The 16601-nt window shown below is 55.6% G+C and overlaps 1 protein-coding gene across 10 annotated transcripts in view; it reads right to left on the bottom strand.

Moving 5' to 3' along the window:
• Window positions 1-242: 242 nt before the first annotated feature.
• Trak1 (trafficking kinesin protein 1) overlaps window positions 243-16601 on the bottom strand; it is a 95352-nt gene continuing 78993 nt past the window's right edge. For 6 of the 10 annotated variants that reach the window (XM_021647412.2, XM_021647405.2, XM_021647414.2 and 3 more), the window contains 3 exons: window positions 13471-13818; window positions 5700-5802; window positions 243-2841 (listed from right to left, as the gene is read on the bottom strand). In XM_021647412.2, the coding sequence (XP_021503087.1) occupies window positions 2076-2841; window positions 5700-5802; window positions 13471-13818 (1217 nt within the window). In that variant the 3' untranslated portion in view covers window positions 243-2075. The remainder of the gene's footprint in view (window positions 2842-5699; window positions 5803-13470; window positions 13819-16601) is intronic. The other 4 variants (XM_021647407.2, XM_021647411.2, XM_021647410.2 and 1 more) reach the window with 2 other exon arrangements.

Below are 16601 nucleotides of genomic sequence, written 5' to 3' on the forward strand. Positions count from 1 at the left end.
GAAGAGCCAAACACCTTCAACTCTTCCGAGGTGAACCTCCTGATGAAAAGGCTATATCAGGGCCGGAGGGGTGGCCCTCGCTGCTCTTGCAGAGTTTGGCTCCCAGCACCCGTGTCGGCTGGCGTCACACTGCCTGTGACTCCAGCTCCAGGGCACACACTGGGCTCTCGTGGCATCTAAGAACAACTGCACTCAGGTGCGTATCCCCATGCACAGACACAGTAAGTGAAAGACGAAAGGTGTCCATCCTTTGAGCTTGTTTTATTGATGTCCATTAGTGAATAAATTGTTATTGATCTTGATGCATTACAACACGCATTCTGGGCGTGGTTGCTCAATGCTGATCGCCGGTTTGCTAACTATATGAAGTGCCACGACCTCAGAAGTGCCATTTAGACGATGGTGTTTCCAGCGCAGACGGGCGGCTCCTCTGAACCCGTGACATGGTCCGTTCAGAGCCAAGGTTGTCATCTTCCCTTGCTATTCTAGCTACTGCTTTAAAATACATTCAAATAAAAAGGTACGTTACTGGGGTGAGCGCTCTCCGGCCACACAGGAGAGCGGAGAGGAGGACGAGCCAGCACACTCGTGCTTGGAAAATAAATAGTTTGAAATAGTGGGACTGAAGCTTGCTGCTTGGGGACCTTCTCAAAGCATCCTTGGTGGACGTAAGGTGACCCTCACTCAATTCAAAGACACTTGCTGGGGTGGGGAGGGTCCCTCTGACAACTTCTTGTACACAGGACGCTGTCCTTCCCTGGGACAGGTGGTCAGGTGACACAGATGTACAGCCATCCTCAGACAAAAGAAAATAAATAAGATGCCTGGGCTGGGCTTTCTCTCTCTCTCCACACACACACACACACACACACACACACAGGCTGGAGCTGGAAAGGAGACGGCATCTGATTAAAATACAGCACACAGATAATAAATAAAAGTCCACAACTGAGTGGGTGACAGCAACGGGCCCAGGCCACTCACTTGCTCACACGTCTTCCAGCCATAAGCACCTTTGATCTTTTCCTATGGGCAGAAATGGGATAAGGAGACCATGGGCTTGGGGGAAGGGGAGGAAACTTATTCCGATTTTAAAACAAGAATTAAATGCAGCCGGGGAATGGCTACAGAGCTCTAACATGGGGCCTGAGCTCCCTTCACAGGGGAGAGGGGCGAGCAGCCATCAGGCCTGACTCGCCCTGACTCATGATGCAATGCTGAGTACCTCGGCGGCCTCGGCTCCTCCCCTCCACTGTGTACGGATTTAACGATCTTGTCCCCTTTCCCCTTGATCCTATCCTTACAGGGATAACTGTCAGACATCAACCCAGCTGTGACTCTGGTTCCCAGAAATGAGCTATATCATTAGCAAATTAGTGTGTGCGCCATTTGCATTTCAGTGTCATAGAACATCATGAAAAAGTGCCAGCACTGAGACTTCCCTGCAAACAAAATGTTTAGAAATGGAAAAAATCCATCACACCGAACGCAGAGGGGCTGCCTGGCGGCGCATCGGGGTGTAAATACATTCTTTCGGGCCAGGCTCTGCGCCCGGCAGCTGATGACGAACCCCGGGTGACTTCGAGTCGGAGACGAGGAGAAGGACGGACAGTCATCGGGGCAGCGCAGCACAGAGCGTGATGCCACCGACAACAGAGAGAACAGCTCCCTGCCGACCAGGAGCTCTGCGGGCGGCCGCCGCGGGGCAAGGGAGCCCGGGCCGCGTGGTGGCTGGATGTGCCACCCGACTGTCTGACGCAGAATTCACCAGATCCCTATCCATGGGATAGGAACAGCCTTGGGAATTTCAATGCTTCTTAAAAGGAAGGAAGGAAGGACACCACCTTCCCCGTGAGCTCAGGCGGCATCCGCACGGGAGGGCAGCCTTGCAGGGCTGTCGCTTCCTGTGGACTGGAGGAGAGCAGATGCGCTGTCCCCACGTCCTGTGAACACACTGCACGGAGTCCTGCTCTCCCCACGAGGCACAAGGTTGATCTAACTCAGGAGCAGTCCTCGGAGGGCACAGGAGGCGGGGAGCAGACAGGAGACGCCGATCTGGAGGCAGGACCCTGGCCTCACCGCAAGCTGCTCTGCTTGGGGACCTTAGCACCCATCAAGATGCCCGAGGTGAGGATGACGGGGGCCCTCATCTGCACGCTGGACCCCACCATAGTAGGGAAGCTGCGGTTCCGCCGGATGCCACTGGGGCACCCCAGAGTCAGGCCCTCAGGGAGCGGGCCCCCAGGGACGAGAGCCTGAGCAGGCCCCGTGGCTCCACACAGCGGGGGCTGGTCCTCAGTCAGGGTGGGGATGTGGGCTCGCCCTGAGTTCACTGCTCTGGCCACCCCGAACCTCCTGACTTTGTCCACGAGGTTCAGGTTGGAGACGGACACATCCGTCTGGCTCTCGCTGCTCCGCACGCGCTTCTTCTCCCTCACCTCCCTCAGGATGGAGCTGGCAGGCTTGGAGGCCAGGAAGTTGCTGTAGGGAGGGCTCAGGCTTGTGCATGTGAATTCCACGGAGGGCGGGGAGGCCACGGGCGTCTGCAGAGGGGAGTTTGGGGGCGTGGACGGGATCACGGCCATCCTAGGGGCGTAGGAGTGGAGGAGGGAGTCCCTGCCGGCCCTGTCCCAGCTCTGGGGGTCGTACACAGCTGCCGAGATACCCCACTCCTTCAGCAGCCACACGAGCCCCAGGGACGTGCTCATGGTGGTTGTGGACTCGCGGACGTTCGTGAAGGACTCAGCCAGGCTCAGTCTCCGGGGGGTGCATGGTGTGGCCACTGGCGTGGATTTCAAGTGGCTGGAGCTGCTACAAGCTGGAGCCGGGGCCGAGTTAAGGCTGCAAGAAAAGAGGGGACGGTGACTCATCAGAAAGACATCCCTGGAGGATGAGCGGCCCAGCCTCCTGCAGGGCATGCAGGAACGTGGGGTGGGAGAGGACACCCCAGCCTGCTCCCAGGTGCCTCTGTCTGCATCTGCTCCTCATTTCCAGGGTTAACCGAAGCTGCACGTGGCCCTTTGCCCAGCCCCGGCAGGTGCAGAGAGCTACCTCCTCGTGTGTGAAAAAAGCGGGCTCTAAGGTCAGCTGGCTTACTCAGTGTCACACATGGCTAGTGAGTGGACTCTCCTGGGTTTGAACTCACACATGAAGGGGCCCCATTACTGTCAGGGCAGAACCATTAACAACCAAATTACACAAAACAGTTCTTTTTCCAAACCTTGACCTTCCCGAGTCAAAATGGAAACCAAGGCTCTGAATACGAGCTTGTAGGAGCAGCAAAAATGGCCGCCGCCCAGCACTCGGCCCTTGACGCTCTAGCTCCCTCCTCCCATTGCCGAACAACTTGGGATAGGGTGGGCAGAGGCAGGAGGCTCCTCTGACATGACCGGTCTGTCTAGGATTTGTGAGGTGAAAGCCCACGGCGTGTCTGACACCCGAAGGACAGGAGGACTGGCGTCCGCCACGGCCGGCTGATGGAGACCCGTGAGTCCCAGCACTGTGGTCCAGGCAGCCAGGGGCAGCAGCACGCTGTGTTCACAAAGCTGCCTTTCAGGGAGCCCTGCCCTGCTTCTGAGAGAGGGCAGAGGACCAAGGAGAACCTACTGCCGCCGCCTCACGGGCCCCACGGCAGTGGCTGCCGGCTCTAGACGTCAGCTTCCCTCAAGGCAGGCCAGCTGGGCGGTTCCCGGGACTTAGTCAGAAACCTGTCCCCAGGCTGCTCAGGGGAGGCCCAGGTACCCCAGCTGGAAGGACGGGGAAACACAGACCATTCCGGAGAAGGTGCTGGGAATGATGAGAGAAGCCCTCCCCCCATGGCTAGAGGCGCCATGCAGCCCCACATTTAGGTGGCCTCCCCCATGGCAGCTGGACACAGAGTGGGAACCACACAACAGCTATTGTCACAGAAATCAGGATGGGGAGACGGCACGGCGTTGGGAGGGACCACAGCAGCTCCTGGGGTGAGAAGGCGGGGTTTGCAGGGAAGGGTGCCGTAAACGCTGACAGTTGCTGGAAGGTTCTAGACCTGAAGGGTGACTGGTGAGGCGTCCCTGCAAAGGTTTGCCGTTTTGTTTAGTTTTTTGTTTTCTTCCCAATTCTGTCAAGACAGACCACCTACTCCTGACTTCTAAGGCTTTCCTGGTCCCCACCATGGCCACGTCGGATTTCTGAGGGAGGACACACTAGGAGGCCATCTGTGGCCTGTGGCTTCAGCCAAAACCACACATTTAGTCACTTGGCCTCACAAGGGACAGGAACGCCCTGTGACTTTAAAACAACCTCTTCTCAACAAAGTCATGGCCTGGAAATCAGCATCTCCTGGGGCGGCAAGGCACAGAACGAAGCAGAGATCCAGGGATCCCGCCGGGTGAGACCCTTGGTTAGACCTTCATTAGTGCTGACACTCGGCTGGTCTGGGGTTTAGCTGGGTTAGACATGGTCAAGGCCACGTTAACCAGGCACAGCACAGAGACACCTCAAAGCCTCCGTCCCCGCGTTAGTGGCAGCCACCATCGCACACACAGCCCCACCGGCATGGCCCTGCAGGGGCAGGCTCCGCTGGCCGTGTGCTCACCCCCTGCCTCGCCCGTGGGCTCACTCTCTGCCCTACATCTCCTCTCAGCTCTTCATCGCCATCCTCACCAGACCTGTGGAGAATTATTCAGTGTAAGGTGCTCCCTGGGGTGGCTGCTCCCCTTGAGCTGGCCCTTCTCCCCTCCCTCCCTGACTCCATCCATCAACTCTGGGATCTTACTTGACTGTATCACAAAGAAAGTGGTGTGTGTGCGTGGCGGTGTGTGTGTGTGTGTGTCACTCTTCTGTGTGGTAAGAGACCGTTCTCCATTTTCCCTGGAAGGTGAGAAGGGAAGCCAAACAGACCAGCATCTCTCCAGATGGTAACCAGAGGGAAGCAAGCCACAGTGGGCATGTGGCTCTGCCAAAGAGCCTTTTCACACTGGCCATTATAGTCTGGCTGTGACGTGTGGTTCCTGAGCCAGCTCCAGGGAGGTAAAGGCTTCTATAGAGCTCACTCACTCTACCGTGAAAGAACTCCATGCTCCACTGCAATCCCGCCGACTCAGCCCCAGGGCCCGGGGAGATGCTGGCCTCAGCCAGGTGAGGAGAGCCGTGAGAATCCACACTACAGCCGCAGAGAGGGCGGCAAACGCAGGTTTTCCAGGCCCCTGCCGACCCTGAATCTGAACAAACAAGGTTCAGAAAGACAGACAGGATAGGTGGCTACAAACATCCATAAGACTCTTAAGCCTAATGGATTTGGCTCTGTGCGTGTGTGTGTGTGTGTGTGTGTGTGTGTGTGTGTGTGTGTGTGTGTGTGTGTGTAGGAGCGCACGCACAGGTGTGGGCATAGGAGCACCTGTGTGTTTACAGATGGTAGAGGTCAGGTATTTTTCCTTAGGCTCCATCTACCTGGCATTTGAAACGGGAACAGTCTCTCTGGCCAAGACCTCACCACGCAGGCTAGGCTACCTCTGGCTGTCCTGGAACTCAGCACGTTGACCAGGCTGGCCTTGAACTCGTGAGATCCAGCTGCCTCTGTTTCCCAAATCCTGGGATTAGAGGTGAGCGCCAACACCCGGCTTGGGGTTGGCCTTCGATGACCCCCTGACTTTGATCAGACCTTCCTTGTGAGAAACGACATTCCCGTTTCCACCCACCCCAGGGCCAGGGCCCCTTACCTTGGCGTGACCCGAGTGAGCTCATCTGAAGGGTGCAGGATGCGGCAGGTGGTGAAGGTGAAGGTGGAGTTGGTCTGTGACATGCACTTCCCGGGGTGGTGCGCTGGAGGAGGAGAAGAACAGACTCATTCCTGGCATCCGGGAAAAGCGCGACGGAGGAGAAACCCAGCAGGACCCTCCGCTGCCGTGAACAATGAGGGCGACCCCGTCTGATTATCTGGGCGAGGAGGCTGAGACACTGATGTTCTGGCTGGAGGTGGCCCCTCAAAAACAACCACGCTTTTGAGCACCAGTCTGCAGAGCATCAAATCCCAGCTTCCGGCCTAGTCCGGACAGGGCTCCCCATCAGAGTTCTTAGGCTAGTAGTGGACCCAGTTCCCGGGAACGGAACCCAGTTCCCAAGAGGCCTTCATGGGTAACTTTAGTTTTCCTCAGAGCTCAGATCTGCTTTCTTCCTACATAACTGCTGTGTATTTCTTTACACTGGCAAGCAGGTGCCAATGTTCTGCCCAGGGGAAGCGGTGGAGCAGGCAGGAGAGGCGCGTGGTTCCTGGAAGCAGGGCAAAGATCACGCGGCCCCCTCTTCTATTCACAGCAAAGGGGCTCAGGGAAGCTGGTTCCACTACTGTCCACAGCGATGGTCAGGGCGGGGGTGTCCTCAGCGGCCCCAACAGCGTACGGGAGTTCCAGGAGCCAGTCTGGTCAGCCCCCCGCCCCTCCCACACTCTGCAGCTGTCTCTCCCACAGTCTCTACGACACCCATTCTTGCTCGACCTGAGACAAGATGGCCTCCTCTGAATGCTCCGAGACCGCTGTTGCTAGGGCAGCTGAGGACAGGGTGGAGCAAAGCAAATCACAGGAGTGTTAGGACCATGCACCAGAGAGCCAGCAAGGGACTGAGAGTCTAAGACGTCATGACTGCCACGGTCGTCCTAACTCATAACTTGAGCATCGGGGGAGGGGGGAGAAAAACAAGTGTGGGTGTGGAGTGTGTGCATCAAACACACGCATGATGGAGTCCTGGACGTGCCCCCAGCCTGCGGCCCTGCACAGCTCAGCCCCTGGGAAAAGACTCAAGACCTCAGAGGCCAAGAGACTCAACGGCCATGAAGATTCAATGAGAATCCTCCCATGGTACATTTTCTCTTGGTCGTTTGAAAAGGAAAAAAAAAAATAAAAATCTGGCTATGTCTTAAATGAAAACTAGAAACCAAATGAAGCAGAAAAAAAGAAAAGAAAAAAAAAAAAAAAGGACGAGTCGGGGTACGCTGGAGACACAGATCAAAAGCAGGGGCACAAAGCCAGAGCGCAAACCAGCGAGGGGGGCAGGAGGCAGCGCGAAGGCAGTGTGTCTGTGGGCACACCCAGCTCTGTCCCAGACGGCCTGGGACACCCGGGCCAGCCAGCTGTGTTCCAGAGGGCCCATGACACCTGGGCAGTGGCCAGCACAGGACCAGGAGCAGAGGCTTAGCTGGAGGCACAGAGTGACACACAGCAATGAGACACAGCAAGCGCCTCTGAACCCCGGCTTTATCGCTACGGTGGGTCCTGAGGCCGTAACTGAGAAAGGGCCTAGAGAGCCAACAAAAGATGGATCAAGCTATGGAGAGAAGGCGACCAAACAATCACAAGTCTTGGATGGTGACAAAGCCCAGGAGAAAGACCAACAGGAAGCCCAAGAGGAGGGTTATTTGGGAAAGGCAGAGAGGGAAAGGAGTCGACAGATCACTAAAGCTCAATGGTAGAAGCGGGTGGCAGTCAAACAAGAATCCAACGAGACAGGATTAAGGTTTGACGTGCAGCCCGCTTGAGGTCGTGGCCACGATGTGTGGCTGCCCCTCCCAGCCCGTTAGGTGTGCAGTCTGGGAGAAGGACATTCTAGAGACAGAGGTGAATCATCGGAAGTAAAACCCATCACCTCCAAATGGGTTTGGGAGATAAGAAAAGGCTGCTAAAAATTCACACGCCCGCTCCCCAGGAGCAATGGACAGCTCTGAAGACCAAGGGGACTGATTGTCTGAAGAGCCAAAGCTGAGATGCGGCCCCTCCACAGTACCACTGGGACGTCTGCGAGCTCGGCCTCTCGGGGTCACCACGGGCTGCCGGGACGCAGCTGCGCCTCCCTTCCTTGGGACACAACAGAGACAGTGAGTTTCCCCGGGGAAGGGCCCAGAGCCACAGCTCTGAAAGCAAGAGAACACGCCTGGCAGAGCTGGGTCTTGAGTTCAGCACCGGAGTCACCAGGCCACGCCGCACACCGAAGCACAAAGCCCAGCACAGGGGCAAGTTCAAACTGTTTACCTCCCAGGCTTCGTTCTGAGGGTGCAAAGGATGGCGTTCCTTGGAACGACCACTGCAACCTCCTGATGAAGCCCCGACTCACCTCGGCCTGACTGTGGGCCTCCAGCATTGGGAGGCACGGACAGACATACCTGACCACAGCCTGAGGCTGAGCAGCAGGTGTCAAGCAGGTTCAAGGTCACCGTTAGGAACTGGGCAAGACAGGCACCTCCAGTGCCACTGCGCTAACCCTGCGTGGTCAGCTGACCACCAGGAGTGTTGATCTTTTCACAGAGACACGGATTTCTCTTTAACAGCCCCAATCCTGACATTTAGTTCTTTGTCTACAGGTTTTGATGTGGACATAAGCACTGGCGAGCTTTAAAGTCAACTCAGCCTTGGTTACCAGGGATCTACAGGGGACCCACAGCTGACTAGTGTGCCACAGGCACACACGCCCTTCACCCAGCTGTGCTGGAGGGCGTGGGCAGGCTGAGGCCCACGCTGCTCCTGGCTTGCTGATGCAGCCTGCATTGCTTCCGCCTAGAGGCACCTGGGCCCCACGGTGGCTGTCATCCCTGGCACATACCTGAGTCTCCAACAAGGTTGGGGGGCTGAGCTACATAAACCAGGGAGGCTGCTGCCCTACAGAGCACTGAAGCCTCCCAGGACTGTCACTGAGAGGAGAGCAGTGTGGTGGGTGGAGCTGCTCAGCTGAGCTCAGGGGCCCTGCAGAGATTGAAGGTCACAGGAAGGGGCCCGACTGGACAGCCGCATTGGACATAGGTTCCATTCAGCCATTCCTTTTCTCAGTCCTCTGGGGAGGGGCATGCTGACAGCATGCTGAGTAAGCATTTTCCTCTCTGAGGCACCCTAGAAGCCAGTCCAGTCCTTAGGGAACCCTCAAGGAGCCATGGAGGCACTGAAGCCCTTGGCTGCAACTGGGGTCTTGAGATGTGACCCAAACCCAGGCTATTTCAGAGACCTCTGAGGACCGGGAAACACTGGTCCTGACACACTCTCAAGCTATGTCTTGCTTTGAGGTAGGGGCAGTGTCCCAAGCTGCCTAGCTCACTGTGTAGCCAAGGATGACCTTGAACTTCTGCTCTCCGGCCTGTCCCTCCTGCGTGCTGAGACTGCAGGGGTACACCAGGGAACCTGGGGCTTCATGCGCATTGAAGAGATGCCCCACCCACAGAACCACAGCTTCAGCCCAAGTCATGTCTTAAAAATCACATAAATAATCCAAAACTGTCAACGTTCTTTCCAATGTATCTGAAAATCTTGACAAAGGGACGTCACCCTCACAGGGCAGAGTGCCTCCTATACTCTGTGGGAAGTAGGGAACTGGGGTGGAAGAAGCATACCCCTCTTCCTGGGCTTGACCTTGTGGATGTGAAGCCGCTGTCATGTGACTGGGGCCCGCCATGCACAACAGCGGCACCCAGGGGCAACCTTTCCTATCCAGCAAAGCAAACCTGCCGTCTTCAGGACAGGCTTGCAGGGAGCCACAGCGCACGAGCAGGTTCTTCTCTGCTTTTGAGAATGCCCAGATGGTCCAGGCACCGGGGCCGCCCTGCCTCCCAACCACGTGAGATTCATGTTCATGGGCCAGAACGAAGCGGAAGCAATGTTTTAGAATTCTTCCTAAAAGGACAAACGTCAGGCACAGAACAACGTTAAATAATGTAGCGGTGCCTTGAAAGGTGACGTTTCAAGAGCTCTGTAAGCCCATGAGCCAGCAGCCGTGGTCATTCACACAGGGAAGGATGTGCTTTCCTCGGCACACCAACACTGTCACACCGCTTTCAAAAGGGCCCCTGCAGAGCTTTTTGACACACAGTCTTGTTATGTAGTTCAGGCTAGCCTTTGAATTCACAATCCTGTCTCAGCCACCTGAGTGCTGGGATGGCGATGTCTACCCCACCCCTACGATAAAAGTGGTTCTACACTATTAACCGTGATACTTCATTGGCAAAACTTCCCGAGTTCCTACTCTTGGCTTCCCTTGGTACCGTTTTACTCTCTTCCTGAGCGTTTCTTTGACACGGCCCTACCCTGGTCCTGAAGCTCTGTGAGGGCCTCTGGCTCCCTGACCGTGGACCTCAGTTTGATAGGTTTTCTGGAAGGCTCCATTATGAAGCTGAACAGAATCATAAGATCTTTTGGATCTGTACAACTGATATTTAGTTCCTATGAACTTAAAAATTCTATTCTCACCACAGCAAACTGCTGTCAGTTTCACCACAAAAACATATATGAATTAGAAGAACCACTTCACAGCTCCTGCAGAGGGGCAGGAAGCTGCTAAGCGTCTCTGCAGAAGCCTCTGGAGGAAAGAAAACTCTCAAAGAAGTAAACACAAAACTCTCTCTGGATCTTTTTCCTCCAACAAGGCCAGATTCCACGCCACTGGCTGATTACCTTCTGGGACTGACAGAGCGGCTAGTGGGGATCCCGTCTGCGTGGGTCTCCCAGTCCTTGTCTGAACACCCGTGTGCTCTTAAAGGCCTGCCCACACTCGAGGGCCACATGGACCCTGCGGCGTGGGGTGAGCACGCCAAAGAGAAGGCTTCCGAGGTCAGCAGAGCCTCCACTGTCTGCTTCTGAGGAAGCAGCTCTTCCACTTGCTCCACGGCTCTCCTTCCGGCTATAGCTGGCCTCTTCTCAGTTCACCCAATGCTCTTAGAAGAAGCCCTCAGACTTTCTTAGCATGACCTGACCCAGGCAGCTGAGAGCGTACCCTTCACTCTGTGAGATGAGAAAATGTCCTCATGCCATGCAGCACAGGGGAGGAACTGCCCTCTGCCAGAGCTTCCAGGTCTATGAACCAACGAAACGCCTCCCTACCCAGACCCACAGGGTCACTGGGCCAGTTCCTTCTCACAAGCCTGTCTGGACCCTCTTCTGTGGATGGGCGGATGCAGTGCAGCAGATAAGGGAGGGGGGCTCCCTCAAGGCACCCGCCCTGTGGCTGAGCGGAAGCTATGCGGCACCGGCCAGACTCTTCCTTTCTGTGCTGGGCTATTCTTTCTATTCCTTAACTCCACAACTGGTCCTGAGCACAACCTGGATCTGAATTTTGGATACAGAAGTGGCAAAAAGCTATTTCCTGGCTTTGGCCTCGGGCAGTCCTAGGGCTTAAGATGTAGGCGGGATTCAGAGGTCGGTCTGCAGTGAGTGTGGTCCTCACAGTGCGCACTGACGCCAGGATCTTGGGGCCCAGTTGGGAGCCTGTACAGTACAGGGGTACAGGGTCTGCAGGGCAGCCTCCGGGCATGACCGTCCTGTATGTGAGTCACAGGGTCTGCAGGGCAGCCTCCGGGCATGACCGTCCTGTATGTGACAGGTGAAGGCACCTCTGACTTCATCTCTGGTGCTGCTTTAATCCATCTTTTCCTCCCCTGTGAGTGAATCTTTAGGAGAATTTAACTGAGCTAAATCCCATGGCACACTCTACCCAACCAGCTACCAAATGGGCTTAACAAGCCTTTCCCAAATGTAGGCTGTCCTCAACCATCAACTAAAATAGAGTCCTGGCCAGGTGATGAGCATTCTGAAAAAAGCGCTTTCTGTATAAACTCGGAACATAAGCAGTCATTAAAATGAAGTAAAACTATCACCTAAAAGTTTTCAACAGTCCATTTTAATCTTCTAGATTATTTACAACAACATGGAACCAGCTTTCTTAAGACGTGGGATTAAAAAAATCAAACGATGCTTCTGAAGACACATTAAAATACATTAATAAAAACGCCTACGTGGTGCAGCTTCCACACTTCACCTCTGCTCAGCAGCAGCTGTGAGCCACAGGGTCAGCTGCCTTCCGATCACCCTCCTGCCAGCTCACATGCCGGGGCTAGGCCAGCAGGGCCCAGGCCAGTGGGACCCAAGTCCCAGACTGTGGAGCTCCTTCCCATGGTGACTGATGCCCGACTGTGCACAAGGAACATTTGGGGTACCCAGCGCGGCCCAGGCTGGCAGTCATGCCCTCCTCCTGGCAGCAGAACGGTTGTGCCATTGTGGAGAAGAAGCCACGTGCTCTGCGTACCTTCCCTCTGCATGGCGCATCACAGAAGAGCTTCCCCCCCGCCCCCCCGCCCTGGGACCCAAGCTCTACGGAGCTCTCCCCTCAGTGGGGGTCCCTTCTGAATGAGCCCCAGCAGCCTGATCAATGAGCCTGATCCTTCTACAGTTTCTGCTCTGTGTGTATCTGGCTCTCCTCAAGTCAAGGTTCAGCCAGGGGTGGGGTCATTGGGCGAGTCAGCCAGACACTGGTATGACGCTGTCTGCCTTCAGAGGGGACCCAGCGTTGATAACAAAGGGCGAGTAACAGTTGCAGCTTGCTGTCCTGTCCTTTTGTTTTCAGTTATAGTCCAGCCTGACCTTGAACTTTAGATCCTCCTGCCTCAGCTCCCTGGATTATAAGCAGACCCCAGCAGCCTGAGTGTGTGGCTCTCACAGGATAACCTTCTCATTTCCTCTGCACCTTCACTTGGTAACTTACTTTAAAAACTTTAAACATAAATTTTGTGATGACACCTTTAAAGTTGACATTAAAAGAAAGAGTTGGTCCAGGCCAAGCCCTTTAACCACGGCTGTCTGCAGTTAACCTGGGGACTTCAGACACACCGAAGCCTGGTTCTATCCCTCCTTGGATGTCATGGCAGGTGTCATGGCCTCTAAAGGTTGTAAGGCAGAAGGAGGAATATCCTCTCTTTGCGTCTAGTGTGTGCCCTGAGGCTGACAGCCCGGGGTCATTCCTTGTTCCTCTTTCACCCTAAGTTCCTTGTCTTCTCAGCACAAGGAGTTGGGATGTCTAAGACAGACAGTGACCATGTAACTCTTGGAGGCTCCAGGAGCCCTGAGCACCAACTTTCCATCCCAGCGCAGAGGCTCAAGGTCCCCAGGCGTGGTCACGTGGCTGACCTGGCGGTGGGACGGGGACTACCTGGAGCACCTAGCCTCCTCGTGAGAGTGGGAATGACGCCTCTGGGTTAAAGTGTCACTAAACACTTCTTAGGATCCATTCTGAATACATAAAAACTGCACGCACCCCTTCCCACACTGAAGTTAAGCCAAGCCACCACTCCCTGCACTCCTGTCTGATTTTCACACATCCTACAGCCTCTCACTCGTCACCATTTCCCTAAAATTGTCCCGCTCGCTCAGTTAGGAAACCCAAAGAGGGCATGGGAACCGGCCCCTCAGACCAGGGCAGGATGGCCGTAACAGCCGGGCGTGCCTGCTCTCAGGCCCGTAACCCACTTTTTAGCAGCCTCTCCTGCTCCCGCTCCATGATGGCGGAGGAGTCGCTCTGCTTTTAAAACAGAGTGTGACAATGGGAAGGCATTCTGTCACCCACACAGACGAGCGGAAGCTACAGACATGGAGTTACTACGGGTGGTGCCAGGAACAGAGGTGAGCAAGGCCCACAGCTCTGCCTCCTGTGGAGGTGTCAGGTTTACAGGACTAATTGAGGTGCCCTCACCAGACCCCTCTTCCTCGTCCTCCAGGCCCGCTGGCGCTGGCGGCCGCTGCATCTCCTCTGGGGCAGCCTGAGGCTGGCTGGGGTGACTTCTGGTGCCTGAGACAGCCACACGTGCTCGGGACCTCTCACCTGAGGTTCCCGGGTGCTGAACTGGCGTGGAGGTAGCTAGGCCCATGAGAGAAATGTGGTCACCTGTGTCGTCTTCCTCAAAGTCGTTAAGGCAGTACACTTCATCCAGGTCAACGTCCAGAGTCCGGAAGCCCTTGGTGACCACACCAGGACGGGGGTCCAGGATGCCCCCAAGATGAGGCTGGGCCAGTTGTTGCCAGTGGTGAAGTGTGGCCGAACCTTGTGGGAGAACAGAGAGGGGAGAAGGGAGGGTTAGGACGCCAGCCAGGGCCAACGTGTCCCACCCTCAGAGGCTCCGTGCGAGGCTGAGCTTGGGAGGGAATGGACAGCAGTGTGTCCTGCAACACCAGGGGAGAGACACTGTAAAGAAGCAACACCTTCAAAAGGAAAATCATGCTACGTGCCATGTGCCCACGATGTCGGGTGACAAAGCATCTCAAACCACCCAGCGCCAAGCCCCGAACTTAACCCATCATTGTGCTGACAGAAGAGGGTGGTCAACAGTCACAGGAAGCTTCCAAAAACAGCATGAGAATGACGAGGGACCACGAAGCCACAGGATGCTCCGGACAAGCCTGCCAACCCCCACACCAGAGCCACCCGCACATGGGAGCTACGTTAGGAGAGCAGAGGAGCCACGAGGTGAGGAGGGGACATGAGGAAAGAAGTCACAGGCGCCTGAGCAGAGGAGCCATCTCCAAGGAGACATCGGATCCCGGGGCTCAGGTGTCAGCCCGAGGGTTTGTAATATCACCAGACTGTGTCCCCGATGACCTCAGGTATCCTGGGTGCTCTACCAAGAGAGGTGCCCAGGGGTCAGCAATGTCTGAGAGCCCAGGTGCTGAGGAGCGAAGCGGCACCTCAGTGAGCCTGCTGCTGGGCTCCACACTTCTGCCCAGCCCCTGGCACCTGTCACACCCTGCAGGGTGCCAGCATCTGGCAGAAGGCCCAGGAGGCTGGAATTCCCAGCCCTGTTCTACAAAGAAGCCACTGCAATGTACGTGGCCACAAACAGCTGGACCTCGTGCTCCAGACAGAGGCACTGTGGCTAGCAGCACCCAAGGCTGCTTGTTGGCTGAGCAAAATCCCCGAGAGCAGGACCAAGGAAAGGGCATGGAAGATGCCAGCAGCCAGCTGCCTCCTAAGCTGAGAGGAGAGACAGGAGGTTGGCTGGGGTGGGCGGGGGGCAGCCCCAGCCAGACACCTGCCGTGAAAGTCTTAGAAAGATTCTGAAAATGGACTATTTCAATTCCACTTAAAATTAAAAAAGAAAAAATGAACACACCTTGAGTCCTAGCACCCTCAACACCCCTTCAAGGTCCAAACCAGTTTTAAGGATGCACATCGCATCCTCCTTATAGGCTGGGGCTACTAAATGGAGTAAAAAAGATTCCATGCCCAAAAGGAGCAACAATAAAGCAACAAAGACGTTTAAAAAGCTGTACCCATGATGCACTTCACAGCGAGGTCCTCAACTTAGGACAAAACAGAGAGGTTTGAGGCCACGACTGATCAAGGGTGCTCATCGCATCTAGCGGCAGAGGCCAGCGGTGGACCAAAGGCCCCATGCGCTCACACTCCCCACAGGCAGAGGGCTCAGCTCCCAAGGCCCCTGGTGCTGAGATCTGAAAACATCCTAAGGCTCCTGTCTGCCGAGAATCTAAGGGAAGCCACGGACCATGAAGGGAAATGCGTGTGCCAGGGACATGCAGGGCTTTGTGGGATCCTCAGCTCCAAGGTGCCACACATCACTGCTTCACAAAGCTGACCCATGTCAGACATGGCCTGTCTGTGTGCATGTGTAAATCACATGTGCTTCTGTGACAGACACACAAGCTCTCGGCAGAGAGTGGGAGGAGCAGACAGAAGCACTTAGTCTATACTATAAACCACATTCTTTTAGTTTTTAAGACGGGGTTTCTCTGGGTAGCCCTGGCTGTCCTAGCACTCACTCTGTTAGACCAGGCTGGCCTCTAACTCAGAGATCCGCCACCTCTGCCTCCCCGTGCTGGTGTAAGCCACATTCTAACGTTGCAGCATTACCCGCAGGGTGCATTTGAGTAGCCCTGTACACACACATTGCTAAGATTTCTCTGACCTAGGTGCAATCCAAACGGGAATTCAAAAGCCACAGGGAGACGCACCAGCACGGTGAAACCCAGAGGCGAGTGCCTGGCTGGAGGGGCAAGGCTAAGGTCTGTCAGCACTGGCTGCGTCTGCCTCCCCTCCCTGTATGATCTGCAGGCTGGAGACGAGCCACAGGCAGCTCTCTGGTGGGTTAACCCACTGTCATCTCCACTGTCTACCTGCTAATAAAGGGCTGGGGACTCCACTCCTGCACCTGCTTCCTGAGCGCCACAGTCCAGCCAAAGCTCAGAGCAGTCTACACACAGCCACAGTGACACTTCTCCAGCTTCCCAGCAGGGAGTCTCCCTTGCACAAACGGGGAAGGAGGCCCGGAAGGTCCCTGACGTGAGCTCGGTGGGCAGCAGGGGCTGGCCACTGTTGTGTAGATGGTCTCACTGACCCACAGCAAACCTCCGGGTGATGTCCAGGGCCCAGCAGGATGGCCAGATGCAATGCACACTGTCAGTGCCTATGCCACTTATGCTGGTCCTGATCACACAGCCCATGTGCTTTCTCACAGAAGGTCCCAGGGAGGAGCTTACGCAAGCCATCACCAAGGCCAACCTGGACACCACCATGTCAGGGTGCCATTTCATCAGGCTCTTACAGTGTGGGGAACTCTGCTAGCCTAATTCCTTAGGTTTTCAGGATCACCCTGTTGTCTCCATTTCACAGACAAGGACATGGAGTGTGGGGAAAGAGAGACACTCCAGAGTTTACATTAAGTAGCATAGGTCCCATCTGGGATTCTAATTAAGGCCACCTCTGGCCTCCATTCCCTGCAGGACCCAGCAGAGAACATGGCTCCCATGGGTGAGGCTCACGAATCCAGCCAATAGCAAGCCCAGATGATGGCTGTGCTCACTGAACAGTGT

This window comes from Meriones unguiculatus, chromosome 6 (genome assembly GCF_030254825.1).
Source record: "Meriones unguiculatus strain TT.TT164.6M chromosome 6, Bangor_MerUng_6.1, whole genome shotgun sequence".
Lineage (NCBI taxonomy): Eukaryota > Metazoa > Chordata > Mammalia > Rodentia > Muridae > Meriones > Meriones unguiculatus.